Source organism: Cynocephalus volans, chromosome 3 (assembly GCF_027409185.1).
Source record: "Cynocephalus volans isolate mCynVol1 chromosome 3, mCynVol1.pri, whole genome shotgun sequence".
Classification (NCBI taxonomy): domain Eukaryota; kingdom Metazoa; phylum Chordata; class Mammalia; order Dermoptera; family Cynocephalidae; genus Cynocephalus; species Cynocephalus volans.
In genome coordinates this window covers 161,705,465-161,724,857 of record NC_084462.1, presented here as the reverse complement: position 1 = coordinate 161,724,857, position 19,393 = coordinate 161,705,465, and the positions used below count along the sequence as shown (strand labels likewise).

General features: G+C 40.5%; 1 protein-coding gene across 2 annotated transcripts in view; it reads left to right on the top strand.

Moving 5' to 3' along the window:
• The window catches only part of STON2 (stonin 2), a 144,538-nt gene that overhangs the window by 22,667 nt on the left and 102,478 nt on the right, over positions 1–19,393 (top strand). The window contains exons 2-3 of one of the 2 annotated variants that reach the window (XM_063088493.1): positions 14,656–14,923; positions 16,939–17,214. In XM_063088493.1, coding sequence (XP_062944563.1) covers positions 14,836–14,923; positions 16,939–17,214 — 364 coding nt within the window. In that variant the 5' untranslated portion in view covers positions 14,656–14,835. The remainder of the gene's footprint in view (positions 1–14,655; positions 14,924–16,938; positions 17,215–19,393) is intronic. The other variant, XM_063088494.1, reaches the window with a different exon arrangement.

Here is a 19,393-nt window from a genome sequence, read left to right as displayed (position 1 = left end):
TTCATTCTACCACTTGATTGACAACAATGTGCAGACCACTCTTTTTAAATAATGCCCTGCAGTCTACCGGGCACTTTCACCCACATTATCTCATTGATAAATTATTGAATAAAATTATTCAGAATTTTTAAATTGTCTCTGGTTTCAGGAAATTCCTGCTCTTGTTATAACATGACTGGCCCCTGCCCCTCTCCTAATGGCAGAGTCATCACAGAGGGTATTTTATCCTGTATTTATTGAGTTCTTTGGCAGCATTTTCATATTTTCCAAAGCTGGGATTCAAGGAATCTCATGGAGAAAAGCTCCATTTCAAACTCTTCTGTTTCCAAGTGGCCAGATATGGCATGGCCTGCTTGGTCTAGGTCCTGTAAGCCCTGCATAGCCAAGTATTGAAAAGCAGGGCACAGCAGCACTCCGTAACTGGGGTTCCCCCATCCTCTCTGTCCATTTGGAGCCACATGGTTCTGGGACTTGGATGGAGCTTCAAGGGCTGCACTCACTCTGCCCCTGGCATGTGCCAGCATTGGCTGTGTATTAGTCCGTTTCTGTTGCTTATAACAAAATACACGGAACTGAGTGATTTGTAAAGACAACAAAATTTATTGCTTACAGTTTCTGAGGCTGGAAAGTCCAAAGTCCATCTGTTGGTGGTGACAGTGACCCAGGGGTCTCACATTGGAAGATGGTGGAAGCAGAGAGAGCGGAGAGAGAGAGAGACAGACTCTCCTCTTCTTTTAAAGCCCTCAGAACCATGCCCCTGACCACCAAATTTAATCCATTCACTACACAGTCCTACAATCTAATCACCTCCCCGAAGGCCTCATCTTTCAATTACCATAATAGGATTTCCCGCCCTCTTAACAGTCACAGTGGGGGCTAAGTTTCTAATACATAAGACTTGGGGAACACAATTCAAGCTTCAGTGTTTTGAGGGGATAAAATTCAATCCACTACAGGATGCTTCTCCTCTTTTGCCATAGCCTCTCCCTAGATACCCGATCCATTCTGTATGATGATGACTTCCCAACTTGTCTCTCCAGCCCTGAGCTCCAGACTCGCACGTCCAAGTGCCTGGTTGACACGTCTTTTGGATGTCTAATAAGTATCCTAAATGTGTCATATTTAAAAAGAAATGCTTGTTTTACTCCCAAATCCTGATTCGTCTCCTCAATTGCAGTCAAAGGCACTGTCGCCCACCCAGCCTGAACCAGAATCCCGGGAGCCACGTCCACCCTTGCAGCATCCATACGTCCTGTAGACTCCGCCTCTAAAAGATATCTCAGATAACTTCTCTTTCTCTCCATCTCCATTGCCCCATCAGGATTCAGGCAACCATCAGCTTTTTTTTTTTTTTCCTTGTAAAAGAAAGAAACCACTTTATTCCCATGTTTCTAATATTTAATTTAATTTTTATTTATTTATTTATTTTTGGTGGGTGGAAGTATGGGGAACTGAACCCTTGACGTTGGTGTTACAAGACTGTGCTCTAACCAACTGAGCTAACTGGCCAACCCTCTATGTGTCTAATATTTTAAATTAGAATAGTAAGAGAGTTTTTAATGTTTTGACAAAAGGTTTTAAAGGTCACAAAACAACCTTATTTTTCCCTTTGATTATGAAGATTGCCTAATTTCAGCTGGCATGGTTATTTTTTAAAAATTTAATTTTTAGATTTGGGTTAAAATACACAACATAAAATTTATCATCTTAACCATTTTTAAGAGTACGGTTCATTTGGATCTTTTTTCCAGCCAGCCACCAAAAAAAAAAAAAAAAAAAAAAAAAAAAACCCCAAAACCAACTGCAGTTGGGTGGCATTAAATACTTTCACATTGTTGTGCAACCATCACTACATCCATCCAGAACTCTTTTCGTCTCGTAGAACTGAAACTTTTACCTATTAGACACTAACTCCTCATTCTTCTCTCCTCCCAGCCCCTGGCAACTGCTGTTCTCTATTAATTTGACTACTCTAGGTAGCTCATATAAGTGGAATCATACAGTATTTATCTTTTTGCAACTGGTTTGTTTCACTTAACATAATGTCTTCAAGGTTTATGTGGTAGCATGTGTCAGACTTTCCTTCCTTTTCAAGGCTGAATAATATTCCATTGTCTGGATATGTCACATTTTGTCTGTCCATTTGTCCCTCGATGGTCACTTGGGTTGTTTCAGGCCACATCATCTTTTGTTTCACCTATTCCACAGCCTCCTAATTGTTTTCTCCACTTCCAGTCTTTCTCCTTTCAATTCTTCTCCACTGGCTTCTGAAAGGTAAAACAAATTTTGTTGCTCCTCTTTAAAATCCTTCAGTGACTTCTCACTGTGTTTAGAATATAACCTAAACATTTTAATCTGGCTCACAAGACCCCATATTTTTGCAGACTAGTTACCTTTACAGCCTTATCTCATACCTTTTCCTTCTTGCCTACTCTTGACCTATTCCCAAGTTGAGTTTTTTTCTTGTTTTTGTTTGTTTTTCCCATCTCTGACTCTTTGTGTCTTTGGTGAATACTCTTCATTTTGGCTTCTTCTCATCTTTGAGGTAGTAGATAAGTGTAACCTTTCAGAGAGATCGTCTCCTATCACCCTGTGTATTATAAGATCCCTTGTTATTCCTTGTCTTAATGCTTTATTTATTTTGCAGGTATTTTATCTGTTTATAATTGACTTGTTTTATACCTGTTTTTTCCTCTTGGATGTAGCCCCTTAAAGGCAGGGTCTATATCTATCACATTTACTTTTGTATCTGGAACATTCACCAGATGTTTAATAAACATTTTAATTAATTAATTAATTAATTAATTTTTTAAAAAATTTATCAATATACAGTGTAGTTGATTTTCATGTGCCTTTACCAATTCCTCTTTCCGCTCTCCCTCTCCCTCCTCCCTCCCATCAGCATCATATCTGTTCATTTGTCTTGACAAATTCAAGGAATTGTTGTGATTGCTGTTAATAACCATTTTTTTTAAGAATTAATAAATGTCCTATTTAAGAAGAGTGTGAGAGAAAATTTCACAATCCATTCTACTTTTCATTTCCTTCCTTTTTTGCTCACACTCCACTCATGCCACCTTCAATGCATTCCAAAATGTTAAAATCTCTCACTGTTAGGAAGAGTCATTGGCGTGGTATAATCCTTCCTGCTCCAGTAAACTGGAGTTGGTTTCCTGAAGTTCATAGGGAAAGTACCCAAAATTGTTTCTTGACTTTTTGCATTAAAAATGATCATCACCCCCCCAGGCTTGCCCCATGTCTCTGAAAGGCAAGCTAATTTTGCAGTGGCCTAAATAAGCAAGGCACAAAAAGGAATGAAGCCTTCGGGAGAGAGAATAACCATGTAATATATCCCAAAGTGCCACATGTATAAGTTTTATGTTTTGTATTATCTTTGAGTTACTTCCTACTATGGATGATGGTTGATTTTAGTTGTTCAGTCCCTTATCCATATTGGAAAATTATTTAAAAATGGCTATGTCCAGGACCTCAAGATTTTGAGCTCCAGGGTAAATTCTCCTTCCATTTTTTATTCTTGTACTTCCTTTTTCTTTTACTATCTAATTGAAAATCAGAGATTTTCTTGATTTATATGTTAGTTTTCTGTTGCTGCATAACAAATTATTACAAAATAAGTGTTGAAATAACACTCATTTATTACCTTGAGTTTTTTAAGTCAGAAGTCTGGCACATAATGAGTGGGCTCTCTGCTCAGGGTACCAGGCAGAAATCAAGGATTGGCCAGTGGTGTTCTCACTGGAACTCGGGGTCTGCTCCAAGCTTCAGCCTGTGGTTGGCAGAATTCAGTTCCTGTGAGTATAGGATTGTAGTTCCTGCTTAAAGGGTTTATTAATTACGTTAGGCTTACCTGGATAATCTCCCTATCTTCAGGTCAACTGAGCGGTAACCTTAATTGCATTTGTAAAATCTGTTTTGCCATGCAATGTAATATAATCACAGGAGTAATGCCAAGGTGTGGTGATCACAGAATTCTGCTTACCACAACTCATCTCTGATATTTTTTCAGTCAGAGTTGCATTCATCTGTATGCATCAGAAAACCTAATATTAATAGCTTACACAAAAAAATATATATTTTTTTCTCATAAGAAATAGATGAATGATGGTTGATACTGGTCAGAGGCTCAGTGACTTCAGGGCCAATGACTGTGATTCTCTTAGACTGTCCTTCATATGATCACCGTAGCTCCCGCTATCATGACTGTATTTAAGACAGGAAGAAAGAGAAAGTGAGGCTGCAGGAGCTATATCTGTCTTCTTCACTGGGAAATCAAAACAAAATCAATAAAGACAAAAAATACTTCTCAGAACTGTATTTCTCATCATATCTCCATTTATGCCTAAGTAGCCCGAATGTGGTGGAGTGGCCATCCCTAGGTACAAGGGAGGCTGGGAAGGCAGCAACAGGCATTGCTGTGATTGGCTGAAACCAATAATGATCCGTCCTCTGGTGTTGGGTGGTGAGAGGAAATAGATGTGGGAGATGCAGCTAACGCTGTCTGTTATACCTGCTTTCCAGAAGGCAGAATGTGGTGTATAGGAAAGAGTGCAGAATTTAGACTCAGGGGATTTGTGATCTGTCCCAACTCTGTCATGGTTGGCTGTGTGACCTTGAACTAGTCACACAACCTCTCTGAGGCAGTTCCTTTATCAAGTGAGGGAAATACCTGCTTTACTTATCTCAGGGTTGTTGTAAAAATGAATTGAAATAACCTATAAAGTTCTTTGCATTCTGGAACTATATACTAATTATGATTTTTGGTAACTATTTGGCATAAATATAAAACTATATGATATGAGTCGGATTTCTGTATGTAAATATTTTATCATCTCTGAAATTAGATGCATTTTACAAATCTGTGGCATCCTAGCTCAATGAAATATGGTAATAATATTTTGTTAAGATTCTTGGAAAGCCTAAGGTTATGCCCAGGAAATATGGCCATCATTAGGACCCGGAAGACTCCTGTAGACTTTTGTAGAACTGAAAGTTTCATGTTGGAGCATCCAAAATGATGGACTTATGGCTCTAAAATATAGATGAGAAGAAATTATCCACATCAATTCCCTTTATACAGGTAAAATATTAGTGTCCTCTTTCCAAAAATATGAAACAAAGATGAGCCAAGATGAATTTACAAAGATGGGATAAGCCAGCACCTTCTAAGAGTTCAAGGGACATGAAAGTGTTCTCCAGACTTTAAAGCTTGACCTCCTACCAGGGCCATTCACCAATTTGACACACTGTTCTGGGGCTTGGAAATGTCGTTCAAGGTCACTGCCTCAGGAATGTACCAGAGATCAGAGGCAATGCCTAACCTGTTTTTCAAGCCAAGTGTGATTTAGATCCTTGTCTCCAAATGTGGAGCCATGGAATTGTTGGATAGCACAGCCATCAAGATTGTTTATTTTAAGAAAAATCACACAGTAGAAAATTTTGTAACTATAATCTTGTGATGTACGTATGCATATGCATGTACATGTATGTGTGTATTTATGAATATGTATACTTATATGCACATGCATACACACATCCATACACACAATTAATGTGACTTGAGAGAGGAGAAGCCACCTAGGGATCGGGGATGATGGTGTGTATGATTGTAAGACAGGAAGGGGGAAGTTAGTTTATGAAGAATTGTGGATAGATCCTGACTATAGTCCGAATATGACATATGTTCCTTTTGGGGTTCTTTCTCATATGTTTTTGATTTGAGGCTGAGGTGTCTATTCTATTCTCCACTTTCCATTGGAAATTGGAAGAAGAGTAGTCAGTCTCCTTTTGTTTTTAAAGAATGAAAATTTTAAATAAAAGAATGAAAGAAAGAAAAAAGTTTGAAATAAGAAGAGCAAACAACCAGGGTCTCTCAAATCTCTTTCTCTTAAAGGAGAATCAGGGCACCTGTTAATTAAAGTGTGTGTGTGTGTGTGTGTGTGTGTGTGTGTGTGTGTGTGTGTGTTCTCCAGTGAATTCTGTTCATTCTATTAATGAGAAGTCTGTTCTCATATAAAGGAAAAGAATGTAGAAGAGCGAAGTCCTTAATCTGAATTAGGTTTTTCTCATGGGTAATGGGGCCTTCCAGTATTCTGTTTATTCTAAGAACTTGTGAAGCCAGGAGCATGATTACTTCAGCTTCCTCATTAAACTTCTGTGGCTTCTGTTGTCCACTATGACAGAGATCTCAGAGCATAAAACTGTGTTCAATATTATTTTGTATCGTTGTATTGTGCACAATTCCAAGTGCATAGTAGATGCTCGATAAGTTAGTTGAATGCCTTAGAAGAAAGCTGTGAAGAAATACAGTCATTACCCGTGGAGGATTGCTTTCAGGACACCACCCCTCCCCCCACTGTGAATACCAAAATCCACTGATTCTCAAGTCCCTGTTATCAGATGGCATAATATTTACATGTAACATATGCATATCCTCTTGTATACTGTAAATCAGCTCTAGATTACTTATAATACCTCACATGTAAATAGTTGTCATGCAGAATTGTTTGGTTATTTATTATTATTATTATTATTATTATTATTATTATTATTAATGTTTTCATCCCACAGTTGATTGAATCCATGGCTGTGGAACCCATAGATATGGAGGGCCGACTGTTCATAGAATTCATGTAGTCTTATTTTTCCCATTCTTCCTTTCTTCCTCATTTGCCTTTTGACCTTTAGATGCTTGTTCTTGATCAGAAAAAAACAGGCCTTACTTGGGAGTTGAAATTGGCACCAGGACATAGTTTAAGATGTTTCTGCATAAACGCTAAACAGATGGCTGGATAGTGTTTGTCAGTAGCCTCAAACCCAACAAGTGGATATGGATATTTTCAAAGAAGCTGTCTAGCTGAATACATAATGAAAATGAGGTATAAAGGGAAAACGGCCAAAGACTTAAGCAACCTCTTTTGGATCACTAATCAGGCAAGAATACTGTTTTTGTATTATACGGTTATAGCTAACTTGACAAAATAAAACATTGTCCCAGCTCTGGAGGGACAGAATTAGTCCATATGGCTGTATGAAACCTTCCTTTCATTCTCAAATGATTTATAAAAGTTTTATAAAACTTCTAATTAATTTTCAGGACATCAGTATTAAATGATTTAGACTATCTGAACTGGTCTCTTTTTCTCCTTTTAAAAGTGAGCACAAGTCAGAAAGGAATGTTCCAGGAAAGGAACAATTCTGGTTATAACTGGTAACAAACTAGCCCTTCTTTGGTAAACAACCACAAAACAACAAAATGTCTGAGGCAACTGTTTTAAGGCATTGGTCAACTGGCAGCATAAGATTTCTATCCTGAGGAAAGGAAAACTCATGAGGTGAGCTCTTGGCTCTGTTCCAGGGGAGAGTTTCCTGACTGCAGCACAATCCCCTGCAGGAGTCTCAGCTGAGCACAACAGTCCTGCTGAGCTAAGGACACAGAGATCAGAGTGTGGGGCAATGGAAGCAGCTGGAATCTGCAGGACAGGGGATAGAGAGGAGTGAGTTTCATGGGGATGGGGAGAGAGGAGCAAAAGTGTGTCTGGGTGACCCAGAGAGTCCTGGCCAAGCTGGAGAGCACATCTACAGACTGAAACCACATAAAGTTTACTAACAGTGGCTGCCTCACGACTGAGAATGGGACAGAGACACTAGAAGTCAGGCCATACTGGAAGACATGGGCAATCCAGCTCAGCCACAATGGAAAGACTTTGTTAACAACTTACTAACATTCCAAGCAAGCCAAGATACAGAAAGTCTGTGTCTTAGGGGTAAGGACCATGCTGTCAAGGAGGGTTTATAAAATTTTTCTATAAAAGGTAAGTAGTAATTATTATTATTATTAAGAATCAGTAATTATTTTGGGCCCTGTGAGCCAAACAGTATCTGTTACAGTTACTCTGCTACAGCAGAGCAAAAGCAGCCATAGAGAATATATAAACTAGTGGGTGTGGCTATGTGCCAAAATAAGTTTATTTACAAAAAAAGCAAGAGGCCTGACTTAGGCTATGGCTGTAGTTTGTTGCAGTGGATTGAATTGTGTCCCCCAAAGTTTAATGTGTTGGAGGCTTGGTCCCTACTGTGACAGTGTGAAGAGGTGGGATGTCCTATTGTGGTAATTGGAAGATGGGGACTTGAAAAGGTGATTAGATTGTAAGGACCATGCCTTAGTTCATGAGCATGATTCAGAGGGCTTTAAAAGGAGAGTATGTGAGAATCACTCTCTCTCTCTATGCTCCACCATTCTGCCATGTGAGACACCTGTGCCACTGTCACCACCAACAAGGCCTTCACCAGATGAGCTCTCTGGACTTTGGACTTCCCACTCTCTGAAACTGTGAGGCAATAAATTTTGTTTTCTTTATAAATTACGTAGTTCCAGGTATTTTGTTATAAGCAATGGAAATAGACTAATACATTTGCCAATTCTTGCTCTAGAGTAAGTCTTACTTTAAACCCACTCTAACAAAGCCTAGAACCAAGCCAAGATCTGCAGGAAAGACAGAGTTCGGAAATTGAGTCCTGCAGCAATTAGAGGGGCTTAGGAAACAAATTCATCCAACAAAGTGAAAGACCAAGCCCGCACAAGCTCATGGTGAGCATCCAGTAGTAGTCAGTCTGCTAAGAACAAAAAATCAGCACTTTACAGAGAAAGATTAGATTCAGAATGTGTCCAAGTATAATCAACAACTACTAGGTATGCAAAAAAAAAAAAAAAAAAAAAAGGGAAAATATTACCTATAGTCAAGGAAAAAAGTAGTGAATAGAAATTAATCTCAAATGTTCCAGATGTTGGATTTAGCAGACAAAGCCTTTAAAGCAGCCATTCAAAGAATAAAAAGCTATTAAATATATTCAAAGAACTAAAGGCAAATATTATTACAATGAGTGAATATATAGGGCATCTCAGCGTAGAAATAGAAACTATAAAAGAATCAAATGAAAATTCTAGAATGGAAAAGTTGAATAACTAAAATGAAAAATTCATAGCATGAACTTACAGGAGAATGGAGATGACAGAAGAAAAAGTGAAGTTGAAGATGGATCAATAGAAAAGATGGAGGAAGGGGCCGAAAACAGAAAAACGTATTGAAGAAATGGTGACTAAATTTTTCCAAATTTAATGAAAAAATTGACATACAGATCCAAGAAACTCCACAGACTTCAAGTATGATGAGTTATTTAAAAAACCACATCTACAGATACCGTAGTCCACTGCTGAAAACTAAAAATAAAGAGAAAATCTTGAAAGCAGTTAGAGAAAAAAGGATGCATTATATGCTTGGAGAATTATGACCAACTCCACATTAGAAACATTCAGACCCAAAGACAAAATACTCAAGGAAAAATTCTATGTCTGGTGAAAAATAGCCTTCAAAAACAAGGATAAAATGAAGAATGGACTGCTTTAGAGTAATGCTGTTCAATAGAAATGTAGTGCGAGCCACGTATGTGCTTTAAATTTTTTAATAGCTCCATTAAAAAAAACTTAAATAGGTGAAATTCATTTTAGCAATATATTTTACATAAGCCAGTATGTACAAGATATTGTCATTTCAACATGTAATCAATATAAAGTTTATTAATTTTGATATTTTACACATTTTTGTACTCTTTGAAATATGGTGTATTTTATACCTAAAGAACAACTCAGTTTGGACTAGCCACATTTCACAGTAGTCCCTGTGTCTAGTGGCTCCTGTTTTGGAATTGGAGAGCACAATTTTCGAGGAGTTTTTAAGCAGAGCCATGGCATGGCCATTTTCAGGTTTTAGGAAGACTGCTCTAGGATGAGAGGTTGGGTAATAGGTTGGAGGGGCGATGCTGAAGGCAGGGAGGCAGATAAGAGACTAGTAACAGTCTGGTTGAGAGATGATGAGGGCCTGAGCTGAGGCAGTGGCAGTGGAGAGGGTAGTTTCGAGAGGTCAAACTCCTGCAGAAATTCCAAGCTACCACTGTTCCAACCCCTCCTTTTCCAGTGCACTCAACACCACTCCTGCCCTCTTCAGATGCCGTTCCTGCTCCCTGTTCCTAAGTGCCTTTGCCCCTCTGCTCTTTTGCTGAGAGCCCTCCTTCTAGTTTAAGGTGCAGCTGAAGACCACCCACTGCTCAAGCCCTCAGTTGTCTCTTCAGCACCATACTCTCTGCTGTTATTGTTTTGATGGAGAACCTGTCAGAATAGGGGGAGAGAGCAGAGGTTAGTAATTGTTCTGTGTGGCTGTCACACCTCCTGGAAGTCACACCTCCCTGTTGCTTGAGGGCAATAATGCTGTCTTGTTCTTTCTTGCACCCCCAGGCCCAAGATGGGCCCAGCACACAGTACGTGTTCCTGATGATGCTGGCCCCTGACTTTGTGGCACACGCCAGAGGTACTGTTGGGGCTGATGACTTCCATCCCCAAGCTCCTGCTCAGCAGTGTGAAGAATGCTCATTTCCCTTAAGCACACTGCTTGAGTCACTCTCTACTCTTCAGCAGCTCCTCATTTCCTGTTGAACTCTCCTTAGCTATTAAGGTCCATGCATCCCTTCCCCCCAAATTACCCAAGTAGACACCTCTGCTGTCATCAGACTGACCCCAAAACAAGCCTCACTGAGTCTGATTCTTAGTCTTCGCACATGCTGGTCTTCTGTCCCAAGGACATCCTCACTCTTCCCTTCTGGTGGAACCAAGGACCTCTTTCAAATTCAGGAAACCTGCCCGGTCCCTTATGGTCTCAGCCCCCAAAGTCCTCCCTAGTGGGACTTCCAGCGTGCCCAAGGCAGTTAGTTATTCCCCGGACTTCAGTTTGCTATTCTGTGTATCTTCATCTCCCCAACTAGAGAGTGAGCTGCTGAGGGTCACTATTTCAAAGGGTACCTGGTACGTTTCCAGACACATGAAGCCCATGAATGCATATTAGAGATTGCCATATTAGAGAACTAGAGACAAATCTACTCCTCTGACTCCCATCTTATCAGCCAATTGCATTCTCCACCCTCAAGCTTTAGTGTGTAAGGGATTCTGAGACAGAAGTGTCTCTCTGAAATGGCAACCCAATTACTTCAATAAAATATTTAGTGTCTCTTGGCCAATCCTGCTGCTGGTACTGAGTCACCACTCATCTGTGGTGATTCTAAGCCTGACTTTATGATTCACACTCTAAAAATGGGGTGAGGTTTTTACCAAGAAACTAATTCCAGTGTGAACTTAGGCTCTCAATTATTGGGTTCCTTTGTGGGTTTGTAGCTGCTAGCACAGCACTTCTCAAGATCCAGTGTCTTAAGCTTATAGGATGGGGTTGTTCTGTGGCAAATCCCTAGAATGCCTTTCACAGGGTAATGGAGGGGGTTCTCTGTAATAAACTTGTTCCACCAGCCTTTCTTGGGACTACTCATTCTCTGTAAACAGCCCATGTCTGATCTGGGATGGACAAGCTAAGGAAGAATAGATAAATCTTTGGGCTTTTCTTTTCATTCATACTTTCTGAGTAAATGTTCTTGGTTCCTCAGCTAGAATGTGCCTATATCTGTAAGGGGGAAGTTTCAGAGACTGTCTTCCGGGCCCTGTAACTGAGCATTTGACTCCACTTAGAATGGTCTAGGTGAACTGCTTTAACAAGCAGTTGGGAAAGTGGAATTTTTAAATCAGGCTCCCCTCGCCTCGGGGCTGGTTGGGGGTGGTTCAGTAAACAAATTGTGGGCAGGTTGTGTGTGGGTGAAGATAGTGCAATTGTGGGGTGCTGCCACCTTGGCTGGAGTTTATTGTTTTGGGCGGCCGCCAGGCATGCAGCCCTGCTTTTCCAACCTGTGGCTTCCAAGGACCTGTTTGCCGGTTACCTAGCTCATAGACCTACGTGTAAGGGGTCTGGTGATGCAGCCTGGTGTGTGAACGGTTTGTGACCCAGTCTGGACAATGGGCTTGCAGGGTCTGTGAGCTCCAGGCCCAGCCCTAGCTCGACAATCAGCCCAGTCGGTGCGGGATTATGGGCAGGTAAAAGAGCTCCACAGTTGGCCACTTTGGCAGGATTCCAGCATTAGCCGTAAGGAAATCACTAAAACCACAATGTGTAAATGACAGAAATGGGGTGATTTCATGAAATCTGCATTCTAGTCCCAAGACTTCCACTCACAAACTGTGCAACCTTGGGTGAGTCATTTAACAATAGCAACAGTGGTGGCAGGAGCTAACCTTTACAAAGAGTTTGGAATGGGGCCTGGCACAGGGTAAGCCCTCTGTAAGGTCACCTGCTATTATTATCATTGTCACTGTTACATAGGGTTTATTATGCCCAGTACTAAGCACTTGGCATACATTGACTCATTTAATTTTCAGATTTATGAAGTGAGTTTTGTTATTCTTGCTGTACAAAGGTGAACTGAGGCTTATAGAGTCAAATCTAGACAGTCTAACGCCCAGGCCCATGCTTTCAAACTCTGTCGTTACACTTGATTTCCTTGGGCTTTAATTTTCTCATCTGTAAAACGTGGGCGGTAGACTACTGATTTTTAAAACCCTCCAGTTCTAAAATTTCTATATATTTTCCCCATTACATGTTTTCTTCTCTTCCCCCTCTGTTCCCTCCCCCACCCCTTATCCATGAATTTCGCTGGGTTCATCATCACGAGATTGGCAGGATGTTTTCCCCATTGAGTTATGACACTGCATGTGTCAGCACATGGACTTGTATTGTGGCTTTTTTTTTTTTTTTTGGAGAGGGCAGGGGAGCTGGTTTACATGCTGCTATTGTTGTGAGAGGAGGAATCTGACTCTTCAGTTTTACTGTCTTATCTTGGCCTATAGCCATTACCACACTGAGCAGCACTAACACTTGACAGGGCTTGAGAAAGGCTTCCTAGGCAGAAGCCTGTGGGAATCAGCTCTTTGGGTTTTTGGACTCTGTTGCTCTCTGATACGATCTGACTTAGGAGACCTGCACTCTCCAGGCTGTTTGCAGTCCCGGGATCTTAGAAGAGGCACTTGGAGAAGAGATTTCTGGGCTCTCCTTCCCATGTATAGCTTGGGTATTCTGGCAGATTTCCACAATGGGAGTTTTGCAGGGCATTTCATTGTAGTTCCGTTGTAATTGATATTTGTAAAGTACTTGGGTGTAAAGTTGGGTGCAAGTCTATATACACAGTATTCTGTGGTACTATTTTGTGGCTGTCACCCAAGGTTAGAGTGTTTGGCATCAGAAGAGTTGGGTTCGAGGGTTGGATTGATCACTTCCTAGCTTGGTGCATCTAACTCACCTGCTTGTAATGGCATCTAGTAGATCATTCTTTAGGTGGGATCTCATAATGGAGAAAGAGTCACTTTGTCACTCTCCCGAGATTCATGAATTCTTTCTCTTAGAAGCCTAGAGGAAGCATTTTAGGAAGCTTAGGGTACCACATAAGGACCTGGAAATACTAAAACTGTTGGATAAGTCACTTAACTTCTCTTAGCCCAGATTTCTTTATCTATGAAAGAATTACAGAAAGAGTATATATATCTATGAAAGAATTTCATATATCTATGGAAGAATTATGTACCACTTGTCTTATTCAACTAAAATGGCTGTTGAATCAAATGACGTATGGTATGAGAATGTATTTCTGAAAATTATGGATTTTATGTAAACACTAGTTGTTTTTAGGAAGTATCATACAGCAAAATTAATTGTTTTAATCACCAAAAAAAGCAAAAGTTGTTCATTGTTTCTGCTCTGATTTTTCCCCACTGTAGATTATTTGCTGCAGATAATAACCTGTAGTCAAATTTTCTCAACATTTTATTTTTTATGTGTGCCAATTGAAAGGCTATGATTTAAGTTGTTTTAGAAACTATCTGAATATTGTGAGCATTCAGTTCATAAGAACTGACTTTGTTCAAGGCAGATAGTAGCTCTTTTGTGGAAGCACATTAATTTTGCATTAATTCAGATTTTATTAATTCATTATTAGATCAAGAGCTAGATTCAGGTTTGAAAAAGACCTAATGGCATAAACAAAGTTATAAGTCAATGTACATAGAACATAATCGCAATGTGAGTAAAGGCTAGACCTTTACATACTAATTTGAACTGGCTTAGATTGAAAATGTGTTTCTCTAACTCACACTTTTCTCTAACGTGGATATTCGCTATCCTCTTACTCCAAATGAACGAGATGACTCCATTTCTATTTTTCTTGACTGGTAAACCACGCTTGGAGATACCATCTGGATATTGTTGGGTTTCTGCCAAAGATTTAACTTAGGCTTGTGAGGAGTTACCTGCCTAAGGCAAGAAACTGCACTGATTTAATAGAAAACAACATGCTTTTATTTAACCGCCTGGGAAAAGAAAGTGAAAGCACTTTGAAAAGTTTTAATATTTGTTTTATAATGATAGCACTATATTATAGATAGTATTTCTAAAATATAATAATTGGGGAAATTAGGAAATCTAATTGCTAAAATTTGTTGGATTATTTACAAGTTCATGTGAAAGCTTATCCAGAGATCTTGATGCTAAAGGCAGATATTTCAGTATAAAAGGTGGGGGAAAGACAGGAGCAGACAGAAGTAAGGCAAGTTGGAAACCACCTCAGACCTCCTTGTGGGCAGTGCTAAAGGCCCTAGACCCATGTGGATTTGGGTATAATGTGATGGTTATCCTTTTTAATTTTTTTTTTTTTAAACAGATTTCTGACTGGCAGATATAATAAAGGCAAGAGGGACTAATTGGTCTACGTTCTGAGTACTGTCCTTGGTAAGACCCGTGTAACAGACCCTAAGCCCAAGTGCACCGTGCTACCACCCCAGACATTATTCTGGGGTCCGCCTGAGGTCAGCAGTCTGAAGATGACCAGTGCCTTTCTAGCATGACGACCTTGGACCATGTGATCGCTAGCCACCAGTCAGAGTGGGTGTCCTTCAATGAAGAGCCACTCTTTCCTGTCCCTTCTGAGGGTAAGGAGTGCTTTTGTTTCCTAAGGTAAAAAGACTGGCGAAGAACTGTGTCTGTTTGTTGTGGCTTCTACTTGATCATTCTTTGGGTGGGATCCTAATACAGAAAAAAGTGCTAGTTCGTCATTTTCCTGAGATGTGTGAATTCTTTCCCTTAGAAGCCCGGAAGAGGCATCTTAGGAAACTTTGGGCCCTTAAAAGGGGCCTGGAAACACGATCTTCTTTTTTTCCCAGTAATGTAAACTTAATATTTACAAAGTGCATTACTCTCAGCCTGTTTGGTTGTTACTCCCACCAACAACTTGGAATTTCTCAATTTTTAAAGTGTAGTTGTTAAGACTGACAGGCTCTAGAGCCGGGTTGCTTGGGCTCAAGGACTGGCTCCATCACCGATGAGTGACGTGCCCCTGGGTAGATTGTTTATTTAACCTCTCTGTGCGTAGTTCTTTATCTGTACAGTAGGATAATCACAGTACCTATCTCACGGGTTGTTGTGAGGATTGAGTGAATTAACATATGTAACGTGCTTAGAACAGAGTCTGGCACATGGAAAGAGCTCAGCGTTGTCATCCTTGAACACAGTGAATATGGCATATTCACTTCTAGGGAACTGGGGCTCAGGTGTGAAGGTCAAGGTAGGATCTGGGGGATATTTGCAAGCCATATCAGTTGGTCTGTTCTACTATAGCTGCCAGTACCAACTGAAATTATCCCACCTTCATTTATAATACCTGGGAAGAGTGAGTCTACAGGTATGCTATCTGATATGGTGGCTATCTGGCTATGGCTACTGAGCTCTTGAAATGGTGGTGAATCTGAATTGAGATGTACTATAAGTGTAAAATACCTACACTGAATTTTGAAGACCTAGTTTAAAAAAAAAAGGGTTAAATATCTCATTAACAATTTTCATATTGATTACATATTGAAATGATAAATTTTCATGACACTGGGTTGAAATATGTATTATAAAAATACTTTCTCCTATTTCTTCTTACTTTTAAAAATGGGGCTACTGAAGTATTTAAAATTGCGTATGTGGCTCACCTTTTATTTCTATTGGACAGTGCTAGTCTAGAGGCTTGGATCACAGGCAGTTAGACCAGTTGGTTTGGATAGTGATGGGATAAAGGATTTTCATATTCTCTGATTTTTGAAAAAGTTTTCATACAGTAAAATTGACATTTTTTGGTGTACAGTTGACGAATCTTAGCCTATGTATGGATTTGTGTATCCACCACCATAATCACGATATAGATCTTTTATTTTCAAAAAAAATTTTTGAAGGCTATTGAATATTCCAGGACCAATAAAATGATTCAGGAAGAGACTATGTCATGTTCATCTGGTCATTTGTGTAAGGTTTCTACCTGGTGGACTGAAGATGTGTATAGTTTGGACTGCACAGAGTTTGAATTTGAATTTAAGGGACGGCCCGTGGCTCACTTGGGAGAGTGTGGTGCTGATAACACCAAGGCCATGGGTTTGGATCCCTATATAGGGATGGTTGGTTGGCTCACTTGGGAGAGCGTGGTGCTGACAACACCAAGTCAAGGGTTAAGATCGCCTTACTGATCATCTTTTAAGAAAAAAAAGAGAGAATTTGAATTTAAATGTCTTTAGTTCAGATAGAAGCTTTCCTGTTCAGTCACAGTCTCCACCAGTCTCTATTGCCTTTCACTCATCCGATTCAACTCAAGTATACTTCTTGCTTGACCTCCGTAGGCATTTTCATTTGTGACCCCCAAGCACTGGAGTAGGTGCTGGGATAGGAATAGTGAACAAGACTCCTGGTCTCACTCTTCCTGCATACTGACTGAGGACATGCTGAGGCTATCATTTTTACACATCATTAGGGAGGTAATCCTTCAGCACCGAGGCAGATAGGCGAGGCTGTTTCTTCTCCCCCACCTACTGGTGCCGCAGTCACCCTTGCCCATCCTTAGTTCTTGCCTCCATGAGACAGTTCTGAAGAGTGGCCTTCCTCATATGATGGTAGTGTCTGGTATCTGTTTCAGGGGGCACCGAAGAGCACCTCCCAGTACTGTCGTCGTCCTCAGACCGGTCCGAGAGCTCCTCTGGGGAGAATCACATGGTGGATGGAGGCTCTCAGGACCTTTCCCACTCAGAGCAGGATGACTCCTCTGAAAAGATGGGCCTCATCTCTGAAGCGGCCACCCCTCCTGGGAGCCCTGAACAGCCCCCACCTGACCTGGCCTCAGCCATCAGCAACTGGGTTCAATTTGAAGATGACACACCCTGGGCCAGCATGTCACCACCTCCTAAAGAAACAGGTGGGCCAGGTGGGAGGCTAGGAGGGGTTCTGGCTTGGGCATGTGCTTGGGCTGCCAGGATTCTGCTTTACCTGCTCCAGAGCCCTGAAGCATCGGCCACACAGGAGAGAGCAGACGAGATCTCATCTGGTTTAATTCTGTATCTAGTTTTTGTTGACATAGCCATGCAAAAGAACTTATGTGGTCTGGGATGTTTTCAACCTTTTACCCTTGCCCCTTGCTGTGGACCTGTCTTTGGAAGAATGCATATATATTTATCTATTAGGGATCGAAATTATATGTATTCAGCACCTAAATTATAAACTCATTACACATTAGAATGAATGTCTCTCAAAGTATGGACCACTGGCTGTCTTTAATAGAGTCACCAGTGGGACTTGTTAGACATAGGTATTCTAATGCCCCAGGCCTCTTGAATCTAAATCTTCAGGGGTGAGGACAGTCATTAATGGTAAATCTCTTATTTCATGGCATTTAAATGGCCAGAAGCTACACTGGGGAGCTTAGTGAGGCCGTAGGAATTGTTAGTCCCCATTCGGTGAGCTGGCTACTTATTTTGATGTGCACTGAAGCATACCATGGGTGACTGGGTAATCTTTGGGGCTATATTAGTTTTTTACTTGCTGCTGTAACAGATTGCCACAAATTTAGAGAATTAAACAACACAAATTTATTATCTTACAAGTCTGTGTTTCAGAAGACCAACAAGGGTGTCACTGGGCTAAAATCAAGGTGTTGGCTCTGGGAGAAAATCTGTTTCCTAGCCTTTTCCAGCTTCTAGGCCACTCACATTACTCAGCACATGGCCCCTTCCTCTCCAAAGGCAGGCATGTAGCATTTCTTTTTGCCTTTCTTCTGAAGTGACAACTTTCTCTACTTCCGCCTCTCTCTTCCATTTTTAAGGACCCTTGTGATTATATTGGGCTCACCAGGGTAATTTACCCATCTTAAGGTCCTTAACGTAATCACATATGTAAAGTCCCTTTGCCATGTAAGGCAACACATTCACAGGTTCTCGGGATTAGAATGTGGACATCTTGGGGGGGGGTATTATTCTCTCTACCACAGAAACCTACTAGCAAAAAGGATTGATACGTTTTTTTTCTGTTGTTGGTGGGTTAAATGTTTTGCTAGTTGTACTTTTTAGAAATGATTCCTTTGTTTTTCAAACATGTTTTCAACACCAATAAAAAGATTTTAAGAAAATGTAAAACATGATTCTACCATATAACAAATGTTTCCATTTTTACATAAAAATTTGTACATTTGTGTATACTTTTTCATATTTAAGCATCAGATTTTCAGAGAGCAATGACACTCAAAGCAGCGTGGACGAATTGACAGGTCCAGACAAGCTTCCCAGTCCGGCTGGAGAGGGCAGAAGTAAACATTACTACACATTTATCACTGGCAAGATGCTGGGCTAAGCATTTATACATGTAGGGAAAAGTTACCGAACACTGGTTTTATGGTTTGAATGTTTGTGTCCCTCCGAAATTTATGTTGAAGTCTAATTTCCAATATGTTGGTATTAAGTGATGGGTCTTTGAGAAGTGACTAGGTCATGAGATTGGAACCCTCATGAGTGGGATTAGTGCCCTTATAAAAGAGACTTGAGGGAGTTTCCTGCCCCCTTTTCTGCCATGTGAGGATACAGCACTTGTCCCTTCCACCATGTGAGGACACAGTGAGAATGCACCATCTGTGAGTATATTAGCCCATTTTCTCTTGGTTATAATACCTGAAACTAGGTGGTTTATAGAGAAGCAAAATTTATTTATTATAATTTCAGAGGCTGGTTAAGTACACAGTCCAGGGGGCACATCTGGTAAGGACCTTCTTCTGGGTGGGAACTCTACAGGGTCCCATGGCAATGTAGGCAATCACATGGCAAGGATGGCAAGAGCTCTCTCATGTGCTCTCCTTATAAAGTCACCAGTCTATACCCCAGATAACCCATTACCCTGTGAATGGATTAATCCATTCACAAGGGCATAATCTTCACAATCCAGTCACCTTTAAAGGCCCCATCTTCTAAATACCGTAATCAGGTTTCCCACGCTTTTAGCACTACTACAGTGGGGATCAAGTTTTCTATACAAGAACTTCTGGGGAACACATTTGACCCATAGCAATGAGGATCAAGGCTTCACTAGACACTGTCCTGCTGGTGCCTTGA